Here is a 22,429-nt window from a genome sequence, read left to right on the forward strand (position 1 = left end):
ATATCTTCCTTTTGACATAATGGGAGTGAGACCCCATACATCCAAATGCACTAATTCAAAATTTTCATTAGATAAAGGAGGTTTTAAATACAAAACTGGTCATTTGCATTTTTTCAAGTATACACTCTTCACATACAAAATCTTTATCTTTATAAAAAAATTTAAAAAATAGAAAATGAGATAATTTGGATATACTTGGGTGTCCTCATCTTTTATACCAAAGATCTAAATTAATGTCCGAGTCGACACGCCCCGACACGGGTGTGGCTTAGGACACGACCCATACTCGGTCAACGAATCGAGGCCGAATCCGTTCTCGTTTTGGACTCGGTCAATGTTGACAGAGTCTGTATTTGTCTATTTTAGGGTGAAAAAACTAAAAGAAATGTTTTTTTTTTTTTATATTTTTTAATATATATATATATATATATATATAGAGAGAGAGAGAGAGAGAGAGAGAGACTGATGTGCACAGTCACAGTGACTGTGCTGTGCATAGTCACAGTGATTGTGCTGTGCACAGACTGTGCTGTATGCACAGTCATGATTTTTTATATATATATATATATATATATATATATATATATATATATATATATATATATATATATATATATATATATATATATATATATATATATATATATATATATATATATATATATATATATATATATATATATAGCCGAGTCCCCGTGTCCAAATTTTTTAAAATTGCGCCGCACCCGCACCCATGTGACATAGCTTTGACATTATTATAAAATGAGTTTTTGAGTAAACATAAAAAATTCATATAGTAAAGATCTCTTCTTCTATTGCCTTGCCCAATCAGCTTCCCTGACTGGAGATCCTGCACCCAACAAGCCTTAGATGAGAAGAATTCTTTACACCCATAATCGAAAATTTGAGAAATTGAAAAAAAATTTAAGTCTAATTTTGGAATAACCCTTACATTTGGAACAAAAAAGTTTTTTTAAATATTATTGAGGTTTCCTATACTTTTGACTTTTAAAGAAGTACCATCGGCGGTTAATACACATGAAAAGTATGAATTAGTGCAATCAGATAATAGATACTCATTATAAGTCATGTGAAAAGAAGCTTCCGAATCCAAAATCCAAAGAAGACTTACCCGGAGGAGAAGAGGTGGAAATGGCGGCGTCGGATGTAGAAGGAGTGACTTTAAAATCTGTGAGACGACCTCCGCTATTTGGGCAATTGTAAAATAATTGAAGTTGCCCCCTTTTTTGGTTTCTTGAGGTTCTTAACTTAAGGCGGCTACCTTTTTAAATTGTGACAATCCGGTCTTATATGTCCCGGTTTATTACAATGATGACAAATGATTTTTCCTTTGTATCCTTCTTTGTATTATCTTCCATTATGTCTTTCTCCATTGAATTTCCTCTTAAAGTGAGGTGGTTTATATGTTTTTGCAAAATTTTCAGGTCTTGCCATAGCAAGAACATCATCATTATACTTGTGCATTCCATATCTTGTTTTCTCTTGGCAAATTTGAACATGGGCCTCACTTATAGAAGGAGTTGAAGTCATATAAAGTAAAGATGACCTAACTTGCTCAATTTTCAGCTGGAGACCATAAAGGAAAGAAAAAAAATTCTTTTTTTATTTGAGATCTTCTCATTTCAATAGTCGAACCTTCCCATTTTGGTTCTAACATGACTAGTTCATCCCAAATAAGAGATAAAATACCGTAAAAGTCTCTTACACTTTTATCTCCTTGTTTTGCATTATGTACTTTATCTTGAAGATAATATAGCCTAACCATATCTTTTTTGATGAAGGTATTCTTTAAAAAGATTCATGTATCGCATGCCTTCTTCAACTTGATGATGTTGGTGGCGATTTTGAATTCCATAGTATTCATAAACCATGAGAGAATTTGAGCATTGCTCGCTTCCCAATCTTTCAATTTGTTTTGATATTCTTGCAAAGCTTTTTTTTTTCTTCTTCGGACAAAACTTTGTCTTGATCTCTTTCTTTTCTAGTCAATTTGAGTTGCGGTTCATTAGTGGTGCAACTAACGAAGCCCATAGTTTTTTTTCCTTGATATGATTCTCCCATGCCGTCGCCTACATCAAATAATTGTTCTCATTGAGCTTGTAGAAGATGACGGAGGCGGAATCTCTTTCTCCCATAATGGTTATAAATTTTTTTGAGTAGAGGAGTTGAAGGATGACCACGAGTGTGAAGAGCACCACCACAAGTAGGATCCCAAGAAAGCTTCTACTTTTCAAGAGCCTAGCTTTGATGCTATGTAATGAAATGATAGAGCACAATTACATTGCCAATGAGAGGCTACACAAGTGCACAAATATAAAAATGGTCTCTAACGGACCAACAACAATCTCACAAAAGAGACAAAAAATATCACTTTTACAATAGAACAAGGGGCACAAAGCCTAAAAGAATAAAAGGATTTATATTCTCACAAGATGCTTTAGAAAAGCATAAGATTACATATGGGGTGAGGCTCTATTTATAGGGCCTCACAAGGCATTAAGGGAGGCAGTCCAAGAGTCGTTGGACTGCCTCCAATCGAGTGCACTCCAACAACTAGTTGGACTGACACTCCAACAGTCAAAAGAGTTTACATTTAAAAAACATAAAATAAATAAACAAAAAAACAACAACAAAAAGGTTATTTCAGTCCCTAATGGACTGTACTAAAAAAACATACAAAGAAATGTCTAAAACCCCCCTGATTTATACGCAGTATTTTAACAAACTTATGGTGTTCCAGAAGATAGCCGAAGAAGAAGAGTAGACAATGAAGATTGAGGCTGTAGCTCCTTCTTGTATAATGATTCCCAATGAGGGGAAGTTGGGTAGGTCTATTCTATTATATAGAAAACATTACAAGGCTTTCCATATTTTCCTATAACACAAACTCTACAACAATGAAACCCAGCAACAATAGGAAACCTATCATAACAAGAAACCAACACCAATAGGAAACATCAGCTGTATTGGATCTGGGTTTGGATCCAGATCCATTGTTGTTATCTCTTAATATGAAGAACTGGCTTTTATATCATATGGACATGAAAAATGCATTCTTTCATGGGTGGCCCACAAGAATCATCCCCAGATCTTCGAGTCACTGGAGATTTTCTTTGTCATCCCTAATACCATAAAAGTTGGAAGAAAAATGGGAATGTGATGGATAATAGAATAGAAGAATAAGTTTAGTCACAGTTGCTTTAATAATAATGGTATATGTAATTGAACAATATGCAAATATGAGTGTCTTATATATAATGAAGAAGAACCTGTTATTCATTGTTCATAAAGAAAAATGTGTGACAATGAGAGGCAAGGGCAATATGCAATCACCGATGTCCTCATGATCTCAAATTTGAAGACAAAAGGCACAAAATTGCCATTACATGCAAAATTTTGTTAAAAGATAAGATTTACATTTTGATAGCCATAGAAGAGGTTATATCAAATTATTCTTTCAGTAAAAGTATAATTATATCATTATCATGGCAATATGTGATGACAGCTATAGATCATGTGCCGAGGCTTGTTTATTTTGTTAATACCTTTAGTTATAGTTGTATTTTCTTTTTCCATGTTTGATAATGGAATAAATAATCTGGGTGCTGGTAAAAAAATATGATTTGAAGCATGTTTGGTTTATAGTTAGACACAGTTTGACAGCCGCTATTGCAGAAATATGTCTAACTTGTTGGTGTCCATTGTGATTAAATGCTGAAATTGTAAAAATTATGCTATATGTATGTAATGACTTTCTGTGTCAAGTGTTAGTTTTGCCTTGGTTCTGGAGTTTAAGGGTTTTTGCTATGTCATAGGGACACACACTTTGGGGTCCCATGTCTAAGTGACATAAAATGAGACATGAGCATGCCACTAAACACATTATGACGCATTTTTAGTGTATTCTAATGATTTTTGCAAATTTATTTTTATTATTAATAAGGATATTTTTATATATTGTGTCCTCGTATCCTTTTTCATAAAAGTTGCGTATTTGCTCAAACCTGAATTGTATCTTTGTCCATAACTGTATCCATGTGGCTTGAGTAGAGACTTGGAAGATGCAACGATCTTTTCCTCTTTGCTTCAAAATATTTTATCAATGGACTAACCATGTCATAGGATTTTTTCAATTTTGGTTTTACTTTTTAATTTATCAGCAAATGATTTAGGTGATTATGTGAGTACTCTTATTGAAAATGGATTTCATCATATTATGGGCTATTCTGTTGAGTTTTCATTTTGTTGAGTGCTTTTTTACCTTACAATATTAAACTTATCACTTGAGTTTGTTGAATTGCTTTCTTTCGATGTTGATCTGACTTATCTCTAACTGTTTAATTTGGATTCAGGAAGGATTGTAGAGCTGCTTGAAGCTTTAGAAGCTATGGCAAAAGATGATCAACCCATTCCACCTAGAGCAATGATCTTGAGCCGAAAATATCGTACTCTAGTGAGCTCTTGGATTGAGCCACTAAATGAAGAAGCTGAACTAGGTTTTGAAGTTGATTACATTGCAAGGTCTGCCTTAATGAGCGGAGGTTTATCATCAAAGAATTCATATTCATGTGTAGCAAAATTTGTAAATTTTTGTATTCTTCATTTGTCTATTCTTACATCTGATGGATATTGATTTTTTCTGACTTTATTATTATTATTATTCAGTTTTTTATGATTTTCACATATGATTCTTATTTGATAGGTAAGTTGCTTATTTTTCCCTTTATTCATTTTGCAAATATTGGGTTGGTAAATGTTAAAAATGTATTTAATTGTTGGAAATGGGAATCACAACTGAAAAATAATTGGATAGTGATGGAAAAAACAAATATGACAAGAAAGAGAAAATTCCTTCGTACTATAATTTAAGAATATTGAAATAAAGAACAAGAACAAATGATATAGGGACCTTGCAAAAATACTGTGGCAGGGGTTGATCAGTCATGGCAAAAATGAGAAGCAAAATCAAATAGATGAACTGGATTCAAAATGATCTACCATTTATGGACACATTATGATGTTTAGTATGTGTAGGGTCTCTTCAATGAAATTATGAACAAATTCATTTCTTGTACATAACCAGCCAACTGGCAACAGGATCAAAACTACAAAATTCGCCGAGATTTGAACATTGTGGTTGGAAGTGCAGCTATGAAACACAGAATGATGATGCTGATGATCCAATGAGATGGGTGCTTTGCATCATGAGAAACTTATTGTAAACTTTAGCGTTTAGGGAAGAAGTTAGAGATGGTAAAAATTGTAGATTGGCTATATTTTGGAAATAGTTGGAAACTTCTACTTCTTGTTGCTAGTCTGTGAATATGTATAGTTTAGTTTTTCTTTTTGGTCATTCTATACTCATATTAGGGCTATTTCACTCACTGTTTATCTTTTGCCTTGTAACCCCATAAAGACGGCTTTGTGTAATATATACTCACTGTTAAAAAGGAACATTGGAGTTTGCAGTTTAACATGTTTGAAATCAAGATTGATGATGAAAAACTAAAAGTGCATTCTTTGCAGTTTTTGCTACTTGGTGTAGTATATTGTGCTTTATATGGGGTCTCCACTTATCTTTGATATTCAAAGTATGAGGTATTGCTGATGACAAGCCATCAATATCACGATAAAGCAATTGCTTGCTTCACATATAAGGGTCTCCTTGGCTCTTTGCCACTCATGGTGGGAGGTCTTGTTGACATTCTCAAGCTGGCTTTGCAATACTAATTCTTCTAGACAAAATAAAGATTAAAGAGCTTTTGGCTGTTTGCCAGGAAGTTTATTGTGCAGCGAGGTCAGTCCAGTTTTACAATGCTGGGTTTTTAAGATAAAACAAGAAACTCACTGACTGCTCACTGCAATTGTGCAAGCATTTTTGAAATATTATATTTAGGATGTTATCTGGAGACTTGAGTTCCCACGTGTGACTTGCAAAATTGAATCAAGTATCCAAGTATTTATTCTTTTGAGTTGTCTAGTTTTTTCTAAATAAATAACATTAAGTGAAGAAAAGAACAAACCAGTTAGCATTGGAAAGTAGGCTGTCACAACTTGATAAAGAATTGAACTTATTTCAGTGTTCTTGCTTCAAAGGGGGTATAAAATTTGAAGTGCCAAGCAATACAATAGTGGTCACTTTTATTCTTTCATGTGTCGCAGTCCAATTGCTGATATTCTTTTCTTCTGATATTGGTTATGCCTTGAATGTTCTTAGCTGCTGCAATAAACTATTCTGCCATTTTCTGTTTTAACTACCGATTTTATGAAACATCAGGGCTGCTAAACTTTAGTAGGAACTTATCTATTTATATTCTGGTTCATATTTCATGAATGTAGTTTTGGACTTTTTGAGGCTGGATTGCTTTATGTGCATGGAAAATTTACTAAGTTTCAAGTATGCAAAATGTGATTGTTACTTGTCTTTATTATTTGTGGATCTACTGAAACTTAGTTGTTAGTGTTCTTAAAGTTCTCGATTTTTGTAAAAGTTCACTTCTCAGACTTATCTAAAAGATTAACAATGATATGAGAAAGCTTTTATCTGGAAGTTAAGTTGCTTATTATGCATTATTGTGTATATAATTATGCCCTAAGGTTAAAGCACTCATATATGAGATATTAGGTAACACATATATGACTTGGTTAAGACATTTCATTCATTTCCATATTGGAGTTCATTAAGCACTTATTTATTGCATGCACTCTCTCTTAGTTGTGGAGAATGTGCTAAGCTACTGCCAAAACATGTGCAGAGGTAACCCTTGCATATTCAAGTGAAATTCTGTGTTTTGCTGTGTGTTAGCTAGTGGAATATTGCTTTTAGATTTTCATGAATCCACTGAACTTATGTTGGTTCTAGATGACTTGGAAAGTCTAATGTGTGATGATTGCTTCATGCCCCAGGTATATAGAAGAAGGGGGTTTGACAGGTGAACGCAAGCGGTGGGTACCACGCCGAGGAAAAACACCGTTGGATCCTGATGCTGTTGGATTTATCTATTCAAATCCAATGGAAACATCATTTAAGCAATGTTGTCTGGAAGATTGGAGGGCATACCATCGTAAGATTTTGAAGAAGTTGAGGTTTGAAGGACCTGCAGCATTGGGTGGTGATGTATCTGAGTCAGATTTGTTAAGAGTAGAAGAGAGACTAAAAAAATTCATCAAGGGTCCTGACCAAAATGCCCTAAAGCCAAAGGCTGCTAGTAAGATGATAGTCTCAGAGTTAAGAGAGGAACTAGAAGCGCAAGGTCTGCCTACTGATGGCACCAGACAAGTGCTCTACCAACGGGTGCAGAAAGCAAGGAGAATAAATCGTTCACGTGGCCGGCCTTTATGGGTACCTCCAGTGGAGGAGGAAGAAGAAGTGGTAATTGTATCAGCTTAAATTCATAATTTGAACTTCATTATGTTTACATCTTTCCATTGAATAACACCTGAAAGTTTGTTATTCTTAAACCATCTGTGGAACAACTTATATATATATATATATATATATATATTGTTAGGATTCCTATGTATTTTTCTTTTATTCTGTTTTTGTAATAGGTCATGCCCATTAGGGGCATTTTAGTATATTTTTTTAATTTTTATTTTTGTAATCCTTTCTAGCTGTTGGGCTAGTCCAACGGCTAGTTGGACCATTCCTTTTGTTCCCTTTGTTCCCTATGTATATGGGATGTCTCCCATATATTTGTTATGCTTTTCTTAAGCTTTTTAACAGTGAATAAAATATTGTTTTTATATTGTTTGTGCTGTTTTGTGTGCTATTGTGAGTAGTGTGTGTTGCCCTAGTGGTTTTGTATTTGCCCTTTGGTGGCTTGATTTTTGCATTTGTGACCTTGTGCTCAAGTACTTTCTTGTATGCTCTTAGTAGCATTGTGATTGCATTTTTGTATGTGATCTCATTACACAGCTTACCAGCGTTTTGGAATTTTCATCATCCATTTTGAGGGACTGCACCAAAATTTCTTAAAATTAACTTCCGAGTTCTACCATACAATCTCAAAATAGAAGTCTAGACCCATATCAATATTTAGGGCTGGTATGGGCAAGATTGTTTAATGCAGCAACCTATGTCACATGGGTGCGGGTGCGGGGGTGCGGCACTTTCAAAAAATTTGGGTGCGGCAAAATTTTATATATATATATATATATAAAGTCCAAAATTTGGACAGAAATGACCCTGGGTGCGTTGACTGCACCCAGGGTCAGGTTGACCGCATCGGGTGCGGGTGCGACGCGGGTGCAACGCGGGTGCGGCACCTAGTTGGAGAGTCCCTGTGACATAGGCAGCAACCCATTATTTTCTTTTTGTTGATGGTCACATGGTTTTCCTATAAAATAATAAACAACCATCCTATTTCAAAACAGCTTTGGAATTACATAATTGGTAAAGTTGACAATATAATTTGATTCTTAACTGGTGTATGTGAATCTCTCTCTCTCTCTCTCATACACACAAACATACGACACAAGATGCACTATACCACACAATACATCATCCAGCCAAATTACGTGATCCAATCTGAATTTCTCTACAAAGCCACTTAAACAGGTTTTGGTCAGTCAAATGTCTGACCCAAACCCATTTGGTTGACATTCTATTCCATAATCACCATTGTAATGAAGTAGGGAAAGATCCCACACCTCACAAGAGGCACAAATACACGCCACTAAGGGCCAAAGAAAGCACAAGAACACACTTAAAAAATAATAATTTATTAATAGTTCAAATGCACAAAGAATTCATACTTACAAAGTGGCATAGGCCACATATATATACAACCAAAGAACTAGCTGTTAGAGAGTTCTGTCAGCTAGTTCTATCCAACTAGCTAGTAGAGCTAGCCAAAAGAACATTTAAAAAATAAGTAGTACCAATGTTGTGAAAAGCGTTGAAGCATAGTGAGGCGCTCCACCAAAAACCAAAGCGAGGCGTAAGCTTCAAGGCATAAAGTGTAAGCCTCAATTTAAAAAAAAAAACTTAAAAAAAATAAAAAAGGCTAACATAAAAAAAGAATGCAAAAAAAAAAAAAAACTAGAACCAAGAGACAAGAGAGAGAGGGAGAGATAAGTCTTCTTCTTCTTACTCCTTGTGTTGGCAGAAATAAAAAAAAATGGCTAACATAAAAAAAGAATGAAAAAAAAAAAACTAGAACCAAGAGACAAGAGGGAGAGGGAGAGGGAGAGGGAGAGGGAGAGGGAGAGGGAGAGATAAGTCTTCTTCTTACTCCTTGTGTTGGCAGAAATAAAAAAAAAGTGGCTAACATAAAAAAATGCAAAACAAACAAACAAACAAAAAGATAGAGAGTACCTATGAGAGAGAGAGAGAGAGAGAGAGAGAGAGAGAGAGAGAGAGAGAGAGAGAGAGAGAGAGAGAGAGAGAACAACCTTCTTTTTGTTGTTGTTCTTCTTCCTTTCAACAGAGGGAGAGAGAGGCCCTAATTAGGGAGGGCCTCTCCCTCATACGGGTCAAATGGGGGCTTGGATCTCTTTTTACGCAATATTGATGCGCCTCGTGGCTCAAAGGGCTTCACCATAAGGTGAGGTGCGCCTTTTGTGCCGTGAGGCGTGTTTTTAATAAACATTGAGTAGTATCCTCTTGGACATAAAGAAACAAAAAAATACGGCTCATTTAAACGTCGAGTAGTACCCTCCATTTTTAATAAACATTTAGTACCCTCTAATGTTTAACAGTCATAGACACAAAGAAACACAAAAAAAAGGGAAAAACACACAAAGAACAAAAAAAAGAGGGGAAAACACACAAAGAAGAAATGCACTCTAGGGTGCATATTACCTATGCCGACATATGACATGCCTATGACACAACCAACATGGCACCTAGAGTGCACATTGTCTATGGCATAATAAACACTATGCCAGCCTATACAATAACACCAAATACAAAATTTTAACACTAACATTTTACACTCCATATATATTCCTTTTTATAATTGTGAATTTTAATTTTAAAGGTCAAACATTCACTATAATTTCCTTCACTGTTATGGTGATGTTTTCTGTAATCTAACTTAATTATCTTTGCTGAAGGTTGACATAGAAGTGGATGAACTTATTTCTCGAATCAAACTAGAAGAAGGTAACACCGAATTCTGGAAGAGGCGTTTCCTTGGAGAAGGGTTGAACCAGATTCATGGTGAAGAGAGTAACACAGAGGTTTCAGATTCATTAGATGTGTTGGATGATGTTGATGCTGCAGAAGATGGCATGAAAGAGGGGGAGGATGATGAAGCGGAGGAAGAAGAAGAGGAACCACCTGAAAACCAATTAGTAGATAGGGTGAAGGACAAGGAAGTGGAATCAAAGAAACCTCCTGCAATGATTGGAGTCCAGCTGCTGAAGGATTCTGAACAAACATCTCTTGCAACAAGCAAAACTATCAAGAAAAAGTCACAAGTACCTACAGAGGTTTGGATCAGTATTTCCTTTGTGTGAGTTTTTTTATCTTGGATGAGCTATTGTTATATATATATATATATATATATATATATATATGCTTTCTGATTCTTTCAATTGCCTTTTAAAATATAATGCTGATGATTTTGTTTTTCTTTTGCATAATGTTTGTTGCTTAAATTCGGTGTACTGCTCCACATCTTCTATCAGTCAAGCTTGGCATATTTATCACTAGCCTGTATGATATTAACTTGTTAATCACTGTGTACTACAGAAAAGAAAAGTTGATATCTAGGATTCTTCCTTGTGATTCAAATTTATGTTATTCACTGGTATATATTCCGATTGAGTCCTCTGCATCTTTGAATATGATGCTTTCTGTGTCCTCTAATGTTATTCACTCGAAATTCCTTTTTCATCCTCATAGAGTGCAAGATCTCATATATAAGAATTGTAAAGTCATGCCATATTGATGGGGCACCAGGTTTGTTCAAGAAGGAAACTTTGTTGGAAATAAATGGTTCTGTGAAGAAAAAAGAAAAGGCGGGAGAAAGACAAGTCAGATCTCTCTACTATATGATGATTTATTGGCAGAAAAGTTAGGGTTTGTCTGACTCTATTTGAAGTTGTTGAACAAATTTTCTATGTATATAAGGTGAGAGGGAAAGTTTTTGAACATTTCCATATTTCCTGAACTACCACAACTGACCCATGTGCTATCTATTAGGGGTTTACTGCCCCTTTCTATTGCTGCATGTAGAGTCAATTGTTTGGCAATTGGTTGGAGGTTGAATTGCTTTAGAAGTCAGATATGGAACGATCTTGAGCAAGTGTGATACATTTACATAAGAACTTCCTAGTTGTATGAATGAAGATTTATTTTCCAGCAGTTTGTGTTTGTGAATATTAAGGTATATATGGTCAACTTGCTAGGATCCAGTACCCTTTTAGTGATAGAGATAGGGCACATTATTGGTGCAGCCTTCACGTGTTCTTGCTGATGGCGGTGAAGGCACGACCACCTTGACGCAGTCTTCAGCCCTCACGTATCCTTGATGGTGGCTGTGAAAGGCACGAACCCACGGTCGTGCGCTAAACAGAATGGAATAACAATGCCCACCACGATGGTGAGGCTTAATTTTATTTCAATCTCAATGTCAATGAACAATGTGCTGAATATAAATGAAAAAAGACAAACACTGAACAATAATAAGAAAATGAAAAAAACGACCGGGAAAGGGAACAATGCTGAAAAGAAAAGGCTGCTGTTATTCTTCCAAAAAGTGCCTTCACGCAACCCTAGATGGATCTTTTAAAGATGACCACCGGATCCGGGTCTCGGGTCCGGATCCGGACCCGAGACAACTTCAATTTGGAACCGGATCGGTGGCGAGCCAGGCCTTCCCTCTTCTAGAGTAGGTGCGCATTACATCCCTGCATCGGGTCACCTCACCTGTGATCGGATCCTGCTGCTGGATCCGATCGTCCATTCATTGTGGTGGGTCGGGTTCCCTGGCCGTGCCAGGGTCACGCGGTACAATCTGCTCTGCATCATTCTCCCCTGGTTGGGAAGAAGTCGACTCTGACGACTTGTTGTCCCCACAGTAAGCATATAGATCAGACACATTGAAAATTGGAGAAATGTTCTAATCTTCGAGCAGTTGTAGGAGGTAGGTATTCAGACCTAGTGTTTTAAAACTCGCCGAGTCAACTCGTTGACTCGGCTGACTCGGCTCGGCTTGCCCCTCCAGCGAGTCAACCCGGCAAGGCAAACTCGGGCTTGACTCGGGCTGACTCAGCTTGACTCGGCCTGACTCGGGCGAGTTTTGTGATGTTTGAAATTTGTTTTTTGAGTTCCAAATTACAGTTTTTTGAGTTTTGGATGCCTATGGGAAGTCACATTTAGGTTTCATCATCCATTTGTTATGTGAACAAGCATTGTACATATTCAAATATTAGTAGTCTTTTTATAGTTGTGCCATTAATATATTTCGTGCACAGTTTTATACATGAGAAAATTGCTTATTTATGTTGATATTGGGCATTTTGTAAACTTTCAATATGCACATATATCCCTGTTTTACATTTATGGATTTGTTAAAGAGGGAATCAAAAACTTTTAAAACAAGCTAGCATATATGATTGGCCATTTTAGGAACCTTAGGTAGTAGCAAACTGAACTCATGGTGACCAAATCCTCTAATTCAAGTCATGAATTAGTCAAAGTGCTTATATAGATATCAAATTCAATTATTCAAGCAAACCTCTATAGCTCTTTGCAGTTGTTTTTATATTCTTATAGACATTTGGAGACTATGTTTACTCAAAAACATGGTTTTAGACAAATTATATATTGTTTTTCTTTTAAAATCAAAAGTTAACAAAACCCGGTCTGAGTCACCGAGTTGACCCGCCGAGTCACGAGTCAATAAAGAACGAGTCGAGTTCCGAGTCACGGGTTTTAAAACCTTGTTCAGACCCAATCGCCGAAGGACCTTGAATGAGCCATATTTCTTAGGGCTCAGTTTACTATAAGTACCCACTAGGAAACGCTCATGACGTAGGTAAACCCAAACTAACTTACCAACTTGAAACTGAATGTCGCGACGACCTTGGTCAACGAAAGCTTTATACGCTTCGTAACTCTCAACGAGTTTGGCTCGAACTTGCCTATGTATATCATGCATGTATTCAATGACATCAAAGGCGTCTGGGGCTGGGTCGGGGAGACTGGACATTGGAGCTAGATCTACGACATGAGTGGGCGACCGACCATAAACCCCTTGAAAAGGAGACTTGCCCGTGGACTTGTTGATGGAACCGTTATATGCAAACTCGACTTGAGGCAAGACTAGGTCCCAGGTTTTGACATTTTCCCCTACTAGACTCCATAACAAGTTCCCTAAGGTGCGGTTCACAACTTCGATTTGGCCATCGGTTTGGGGGTGGTATGCACTACTGAACTGAAGCTTGGTTTTCAATAAGGCCCATAACGATTTCCAAAAATGGCTCATAAAACGCGTGTCACGATCGAAGGTGATCGTGTGGGGGTAAACCATGGAAGTGGGTGATGTCTTTGAAGTAATAGGAAGCTACTAATGAGGCGTCGGTGGTTCGCTTACACGGGACAAAAATAGCCATTTTGGAGAATCGGTCAACAACGACTAAAATTGAATCAAAACGACGTGGGGTTTTGGGAAGACCCACGATAAAATCCATGGACACGTGCTCCCACGATCGCTCAGGGATGGGTAACAGAGTATACATACCAATATTCTGACGATGACCCTTAGACACTTGACACACATGACAACCTTGAACAAACTTGACAACATCTTTGCACATTTTGGGCCAAAAGTATCGTTCATCTAACAAAGCGAACGTCTTATCATGTCCAAAATGCTCAGCTAACTCTCCCTCATGTAATTCAAAAATCAACTGAAGCCTAAGAGAGAAATCAGGCACACATAACTTGTTCCCACGAAAGAGGTAACCATTATGAATACTAAAACGGTGATCGACGGTGCGATCTGAAGAGAGGCACCCTTCCCAGTCTTGTTGGAAATCAGGGTCAGTCGGGTATAACTCCTTGCATTGCTCGAACCCAATGACCTGCACTGACATAGTCATAAGAAGGTTGTTCTTCCTACTAAGAGCGTCAGCCACCTTGTTCAGAGTACCAGATTGATGGCGAATCGTGAAGGTGTACTCTTGCAAGAAGTTGACTCACTTGGCATGACAAGCACTTAGCTTCTTTTGACTATTCAGGTACTTCAATGTCTCATGGTCCGTGTACAAGACAAACTCCTTATAAATGAGATAATGCCTCCAATAACGAAGGGCTTGTACAACGGCATAAAACTCAACGTCATAAGTGGAATACTGGCACTGGGTTTGAGTCAGCTTCTCACTATAAAAAGCAATAGGTCGGCGGTTCTGACTCAAGATGACGCCAATTCCCACTTTAGAGGCGTCACACTCAACCTCAAAGACTGCACTGAAATCAGGAAGTGCTAAGATAGGAGCACTAGTTATTCTTTCTTTGATGATCGTAAAGGCTTTTCCTGCGGGAGGCGTTTAATGGAAACTAGTACCCTTTAGGCATTCTGTGATAGGGGCCATGAGGGTACTAAAATTTTGCACAAAACAACGACAGAAAGTGGCTAACCCGTGGAAACTACAAATCTTTCTGATAGTCTTTGGGGTAGGCTAATCTACGATCGCACGGACTTTCGCAGGATTTGCCTTAACTCCATCGAAAGACACAATAAAACCTAAGAACACGACACTGGACGTCATAAATTCACACTTTTTGGCATTGACGTACAACTTTTCGTTCCTTAAGATCTCTAGGACCTGACGCATGTGACTCAAATGGTCAGACAAAGACGAGCTATAAATTAAGATATCATCAAAATACACAACAACATACTTTCCTATAAAGGGACACAACACTTGGGTCATCATATTCATGAAAGTACTTGGGATATTAGATAACCCAAATGGCATGGCTAACCACTCATACAACCCATCACGTGTCTTGAATGCCGTCTTTCACTCATCCCCCTCTCGGATACGAATCTGGTGATACCCGCTTTTTAAATCTATTTTGGAGAAAATGGAGACACCATACAACATATCAAACATATCGTCCAAGCGAGGGATGGGAAAACAATATTTGACCGTGATGCTATTGATCGCATGACTATCAACATACATGCGCATGAACCCATCTTTCTTAGGAGTGAGCAGGGCAGGTACCGCGCAAGGGCTCACACTCTCACGAATAAAGCCCTTTTGCAGTAACTCCTGAACCTGCCTCAACAACTCGGCATGCTCGGATGAGTTCATGTGATATGTGGGGAGGTTAGGGAGACTCGATCCCGGCACAAAATCAATGGCGTGCTGGACTACCCTCATCGAAGGCAACCCATTAGGCAAGTCATCTGGCATAATGTCGCGAAACTCCTCAATAAGAGGGGCAACGTTCGCGGGAAATGACAAAGACGTACTCATCAACGCTTAGCCACCAAGGCATAACAATAACCATCTTCCTGACAATGGCTTAAGAAGGACCGATATGAGAGGCCCGCGAGCCTGGGGACTAGCTCAGGCTTATCCACAGTGGGAAAACCGGTCTCCTTGATAGGGAGAATGACTATTTTATGACCCTTAAAAAGAAAAGAATATGTGTTCTTGCGCCCATTGTGAATTGTTTTGCGATCAAACTGCCAGGGACGACCCAAAAGAATGTGACACGCTCTCATGGGGGCTATATCACACCACACCTCGTCGTGGTAATGCTCCCCCATGAAGAACCGAACTAAACAACGTTGGGTAATGGGAACTTCGTTTCCTTTCTTGAACCACACCATCTTGTATGGTTGGGACAATTTCTCGGTTTTTAGGTTCAAGGTAGATACGACACTCTCGGACACCATATTCTTATACGCACCAGTGTCGATAATAACATCACATGCATGACCCTCACAGTTGCACCGGGTTCTAAAAATATTATTCTGCAACCATTTTGCAGGGGTCGACTCACGGGGTGCGGTCAAAACATGACGGATGAACAATAAATTTTCTATGTTGTCGAACTCTACGACTTTCCTCTCATCCTCGTCCCAAACCAATGACTCACTGTCACTGTCGGATGCTGACTCCACAATACCCTCGACAAGGTGTGTGTTTTTGCTCACAGTGGGACACTTAGACGCGACATGTCCTAACTCCTGACACCTAAAACAACGGATAGTCGACTCACTAGGTTTGGCTTTGGACCTGGTATTGTATGCGGGTCCGGACGGATCAAGTTTGCTAGGGTCTGCTCGAAGGGTGGATTTTGAGTTCTCCTTCCTAGGGGTGCTTGCTCCCCTGGTTGGGAAACTCGACGTAGGACGACTGTACTGTTCACTACGGGAGGTCCTAAATTCCTGCTTCCTTTTCAACTTTTCCTCAACGTTCATGGCGCAACTGCTTGCGTGATCTAATGTCTCAACTGTGACACAACTGAAATCTTCAGAGATAGCCGGACGGAGACTAGAGATGTACCTCGTGACCTGCTGGCGACCGGTCTCCTCGATTTGCACTCGTAGAGAAAGACGATGGAACTCAGCAGCGTACTCCGCCACAGTTCGGGTTCTTTGACGCATGGTCAAGTACTCCTTGTAGGCTCGCTTGGCGTGGTCTGAAGGCACGAATTTTGACTGCATCAACCTCTGCCTCTCCTCCCACGACTGTACGCGCTCTAGTTTCTGCCGCTCTCTCGACCTCTGCAGCTCAACCCACCATGTCTGTGCTAGGACTCTCAGTCGAGTAGACGCTAGAGAGACACGACGGTGCTCAACGACAGTGTGATAGTCGAAGAAAAACTGTACGGCATAAGATCAGTCGAAGAACTGCTCCGCATTGAACCGTCCCGCGAACTCCGGAAGGTCCAGCTTCACCTCGTAGGTGGAGTGCTCTGGTGCTCTCTGTTGATGGATTTCCACTACTCCTGCAGGATACTCGTTTTAAAATGCATTTATCATCCATCATTGCTTCATCGCCCTCTTCTCGGTATTGCTCGCCTGGATGCTGATGTTGGCGAACTCCAATGGTGCGTGGTCGGTGCTCAGGTCGCGCCGGTCCCTCCTGGTTCTGTCTCGGTCTGGCTTGCCCGTGGGCGGGAGCCATCTGTGGTCGGCGTTGTGGCATCAGTATGATAGGAGGTCCTACAAAAGGTGGATGGAATTAACGGGTATCAGGCTCTAGGTGGGTAGGAATAGGACAACGTGGGTCTAGGTTATGGGTTGGATTAGGGTAGAGGTAGTGGTTCAGGTTTGATACGGGGTTCTGGATCGGGAATGGGTTAATTGGTTGGTTCAAGTGTGGGTTTTGATAAGGGTTTTGGGTCTGGTTTGGGTAGTAGTCGGTTGATTCACCCGATTGGATCTGGATCGGGGCAAGTCCTAAACTACTCGTCGGACCCAGAGTGGGATAGGTAGGATCATGGATCGAGTGGTGATGTAAGGAGGCCTGGTTCGAACTTGATCCTTGATCCATGACAGGATGAGTTTGGTTTTGACCCGGCTCAAATTCAAACTGGAGCTCCGTTCGGGTCCGATATGGGTTTGGGTCAAAATGAGATCCATTGTAGGGTTCAAAAGTAGCGGGTTGGGTCGTATTCGGAGCGAACTGCGAACCGAACCCAGTTGGGTAGGCCAGGTATTGGGCTGCTACGCCCGGACCCGCTCTCGGGAACCCAAAGGGTGGTCCTCGGTAGCCGGGTCTGGGCCCGATTAATGTGGGTTCTTGACCGGACCCCAAGGGATCAAGCCCGATCCACAGGGGATCAGTCCCCCTAGCTTGCGAGTGGGCTGCGACAGAGCTCCCGTGCACATGCGCTGGGAAGGTCGACAAACCCACCCTAGCCCGGGCTGGTGCTGGCGTGCCTGTTGCCTGATCCAGCATCACGGTCAGGCCACGCAGGCCGTGCCCGACCTGTAACCCCTGCTGCGTGGGTCGGTGTCAAGCCTGCACACCCAGGCTGCCGCTGGGAAGTCCTTCCCCCACCCGAGTGGCAGTAGCGCCAAGGGTCAACGTCGGTACTCCCTGCTGGAGCATCACGTGGCTGGCTTCCCTGCGCAGATCCCTTCCAGTGTTTTCCGGTGGCACGGTAGGCTGATGGGCTTTTTGGGCTGGGTCGAAGTCGCAGCTTCGACGAGGACGACAACATTGTCGCCCACTCCCATATCCATTCGATGTGTAGATGTCTTGTGTGGCTACGCCGGCGACTCGATCATCGCAACCTGATTTTCGACCCCATCTAGTCTTCTTGATATGCTCGCCACGTCCCGACTGATACGCAACATGTTTTCTTGCATTTTTGTCATCATTTCCATTATCCGCAACATCAGATCTTCGTTGCCAGTTTATTCCTGTTCTTTTCCAATCGCCGGATCGCTCCTCGCCTCTTGAACCATGTCGTTGACGAAAGAGAACACGCTGGGCTCTGACACCACTTTGATGCAACATTCACGTGTTGTTGATGGCGGTGAAGGCACGACCACCTTGACGCAGTCTTCAGCCCTCACGTATCCTTGATGGTGGATGTGAAAGTGACGCAGTGGTGATGCTGGCAGCGAACACCAACCGACTGATTGCACTGATCTGATTTGGGTGGTCGAACGATGTTCAGAAAGGGAGAGAAATGCCCACTGGAAATCAGTGGGCCTGCTTCTTTTTATTGAAAATAATGGATTCAATAGATAAAAGACATTAGACTGAATGAAAAAAAAGTACGTGAACTAATGCAATAAAGAATAAACAATGATAAAGAAAACAAAGACAAGGAACTGCTGAAGAATAAGGCTGCTGTCAGGGAAAACTGTAATCTGTCCCTTCGTGAAACCCTAGGAGAGGGTTTTAACCATTCAGCTGGCGGATCCGGGTCTCGGATCCAGTCATGGACCCGAGACGAGATCCGGGTCTTCTTCTTGATGGATCTGGATTCGGGTCACAGGTCTTGGACTAGGGCATGGGTCCATCCCGCCCTGCATCATTCTCCCCTGGTGGGAAAGAAGTCGGCTCTGACGACTTGTTGTCTCCACAGTAAGCATATAGATCAGACATCTTAAATGTAGGAGAAAAGTGCCAAGTTGCGGGCATCCCAAGGAGGGAAGATCGGTCAAATAGGCCCGCTAGCCGGGGCAACCTGGTCTCCTTGGTGGGAAGGAGAACTATCCTATGACCCTGAAAGACAAATGTGTACGTATTCCTACGGCCATCATGGATGGTCTTACGGTCAAACTGCCAGGGACGCCCCAATAGGATGTGACACGCACTCATGGGCGCCACATCACACCACACTTCATCGAGGTAATGCTTCCCCATAGAGAACCGAACTAGACAACGCAGGGTGATGGGCACCTCGTTGCCTTTCTTGAACCATGCCATTTTATAAGGTTGGGACAATTTTTCTGTTTTTAGGTTCAAGGTGGGCACGACACTCTCGGACACCATATTCTCGCACGCTCCAGTATCAATGATAACATCACACGCACGCCCCTCACAGTTACACCAGGTTCTAAAAATATTATTTCGTAACCATTTTGTGGGGGCCGACTCTCGGGATGTGGTCAACACATGACGGATGGTTAACAAATTTTCGATGCTGCCATCGAACTCTACGACTTTCACCTCGTCATTCCCCTCAACAAGCGACTCACCCTCGCTCTCACTATCGGACGCAGACTCAACAATGCCCTCTGCTAGGTGAGTGTTCTTATTCATGGTGGGACACTTGGACGCAATATGACCTAACTCTTGACACCTAAAACAACGAACAATGGACTCATTGGGCTTACTCTTGGATCTGGTGTGGTACGCGGGTCCAGACTGATCGGGTTTGCTAGGGTCGACTCCTTGGGTGGACTTTGAGTCTTCTTTCCTAGGGGAGCTCGCTCCCTTGGTTGGGAAAATCAACTTGGGTTGACTGGACTGATCACTACGGGATGTCCTATGTTCCTGCCTCCTTTTCAATTTCTCCTCTACATTCATAGCATAACTACTTGCCTGATCCAGTGACTCGACTGTGATACAACTGAAGTCGTCAGAAATAGCAGGATGGAGACCAGAAATATACCTTGTGACCTGCTGGCGGGCTGTCTCCTCGATCTGCACTCGTAGGGAAAGACGATGGAACTCCGCAGTGTAATCCGCCACGGTATTGGTGCCTTGACGCAGGGTCAGGTACTCCTTGTAGGCTCTCTCGACATGATCTGACGGCACGAACTTAGACTGCATCAACCGCTGCATCTCTTCCCAAGTCTGTACACGCTCCAATCCCTGTCGCTCCCTTGACCGCTGCATCTCAACCCACCATGTCTGCGCTAGGCCTCTCAATCGAGTAGAGGCTAGGGAGACACGACGGTGCTCGGCTACATCGTGGTAGTCGAAGAAGAATTGGACGACATATGACCAATCAAAGAACTGCTCTGCATCGAACCGGCCTGCGAACTCTGGAAGCTCTAACTTCACCCCATACGTGGAGGGGCGCTCTGGTGCTCTCTGCTGACGGGCCCCCACCATGCCTGCAGGGTATTCATCCCAAAAAGTATCGTCCCACACTGCTCTATCATCGCGGTTCTGCTCGCCTGGCTGCTGGTGCTGTGCGACTCCAATGACGTGTGGACGGCGCTCAGGTCGCGCCGGTCCCTGCTGAATCTGCCTCGGTCTGGCTGGCCCATGAACGGGAGCCATCTGTGTCCCACATTTGGGGACCGGTATGACAGGTGGTCCCGCGATAGGTGGAAGGGTCGGTCGGGTCTCGGGCCCTAGGTGGGTAGGAATTGGATAGTATGGGTTTGGGTTATAGGTCGGGGTAGGATAATGGTATTGGGTAGGGTATGGTATTGGGTTTTGGATATGGGTTGTGTTACCGGGTTGGTTCTGATTCGGGTATTTGGTTGGGTTGGTATTGGACTGAGATGACTCGCCCGACTGGATATGGATCGGGCCTAATCCTAGACTATTCGTCGGACCCAGATTTGGATAGGTTGGGTCAGGAATTGAGTTGTGGGGGTAAGAGGCGTGGTTTGAACTCAATCCCCGATCCATACGATTATGGGTCTGGTTTTGATCCGGCTCAAAATCAAACTGGAGCTTCGCCCGGGTCCGATACAAGTTTTGGTCGGTATAGGATCGATTTTGGGGTTCAAAAGTAACGGGTGAATCGGATTTATAGGAAATTGCGAACCGAACCCAACTGGGTAGGCTGGATAGGAGGGTGTGAGACCCGGACCCGCTCCCGAGAACCCAAAGGGTGGTCCTCGATAACCGGGTCTAGACCCAATTAACATAGGATCCAGACCGGACCCTGAGAGGTCATGCCCAGTCCAAGCAAAATCAGGCCCCCGAACCTGCGGTTGGGTTGCGACATTTCCCCCGCGCGCAGGTGCTGGGAAAGTCGACAGACCCTCCCCCGCCCGGGGTACGTCTGGTGCGATGGCTGCCTGACTGGGTAGCACAGCCGGGCCACGCGGGCCGTGCTCGCCCTGCAACCCCTGCTGCGTGGGTCCCTGCCAGGACGGCGCACCCAAACTGCGGTTGGGGAGCCCCTCTTCAATCTGGTCCGACCTTATGTTCGGGCCACGCATGCCGTGCCCGACCTGCAGCCCCTGCTGCGTGGGTCGGTGCCAGGCAGGCGCACCCACATGGCCACTGGGACCCCCCTTTTCCCCCAACCGAGTGGTTACCCCACCACAGGGCATCAGTGGTACCTTGGGGTGGGGCGACGTGAGGTCGGCGTACCTGTGCAGCCCCCTTCCTGCATTTTCTGGTGGTGCGGCAGCCTGAATAGCTGGTTGGGTTGGATCGTCAGCCACCGCTTCCACGAGGACGACCGTGCTGCCGCCCCTAACCAGATCCATTTGCTGTGTAGAAGGTGTGGGAGTCGCTGCCGGTGATTCAATCCTTGCAACCCTATCTTCGACCCCATCAAGTCGGCGTGATATTCCGGCCACGTCACGGCTGATACGCAACACGTTCTCTTGCATCTTCGTCATCACATCCATCATCCGCAGCATCGGATCTGCGTTGCCGGCATCTTCCTGCTCGATTGTCGTCGCCGGATCGCCCCTCACCTCCGAAGCCATCTTGCGTACGAGGGGAAAGGCGCTGGCTTTGATACCACTTTGACGCAGTGGTGATGCTGGCAGCGAACACCAACCGACTGATTGCACTGATCTGATTTGGGTGGTCGAACGATGTTCAGAAAGGGAGAGAAATGCCCACTGGAAATCAGTGGGCCTGCTTCTTTTTATTGAAAATAATGGATTCAATAGATAAAAGACATTAGACTGAATGAGAAAAAAGTACGTGAACTAATGCAATAAAGAATAAACAATGATAAAGAAAACAAAGACAAGGAACTGCTGAAGAATAAGGCTGCTGTCAGGGAAAACTGTAATCTGTCCCTTCGTGAAACCCTAGGAGAGGG

The 22,429-nt window shown here is 42.1% G+C and overlaps 1 protein-coding gene across 2 annotated transcripts in view; it reads left to right on the top strand.

Moving 5' to 3' along the window:
* PTAC3 (plastid transcriptionally active 3) overlaps positions 1 to 22,429 on the top strand; it is a 47,876-nt gene that overhangs the window by 15,828 nt on the left and 9,619 nt on the right. Inside the window, exons 8-10 of one of the 2 annotated variants that reach the window (XR_016425713.1) lie at positions 4,374 to 4,542; positions 6,928 to 7,393; positions 10,081 to 10,481. Coding sequence is in view for 1 of the 2 variants with exons in the window: in XM_089979976.1 (XP_089836102.1) it covers positions 4,374 to 4,542; positions 6,928 to 7,393; positions 10,081 to 10,458 (1,013 nt within the window). In the remaining variant the exon portion in view is untranslated. The remainder of the gene's footprint in view (positions 1 to 4,373; positions 4,543 to 6,927; positions 7,394 to 10,080; positions 10,482 to 22,429) is intronic. The other variant, XM_089979976.1, reaches the window with a different exon arrangement.

The sequence above is a fragment of the Nuphar pumila genome, chromosome 11, assembly GCF_984573655.1.
Source record: "Nuphar pumila chromosome 11, dmNupPumi1.hap1.1, whole genome shotgun sequence".
NCBI classification, from domain to species: domain Eukaryota; kingdom Viridiplantae; phylum Streptophyta; class Magnoliopsida; order Nymphaeales; family Nymphaeaceae; genus Nuphar; species Nuphar pumila.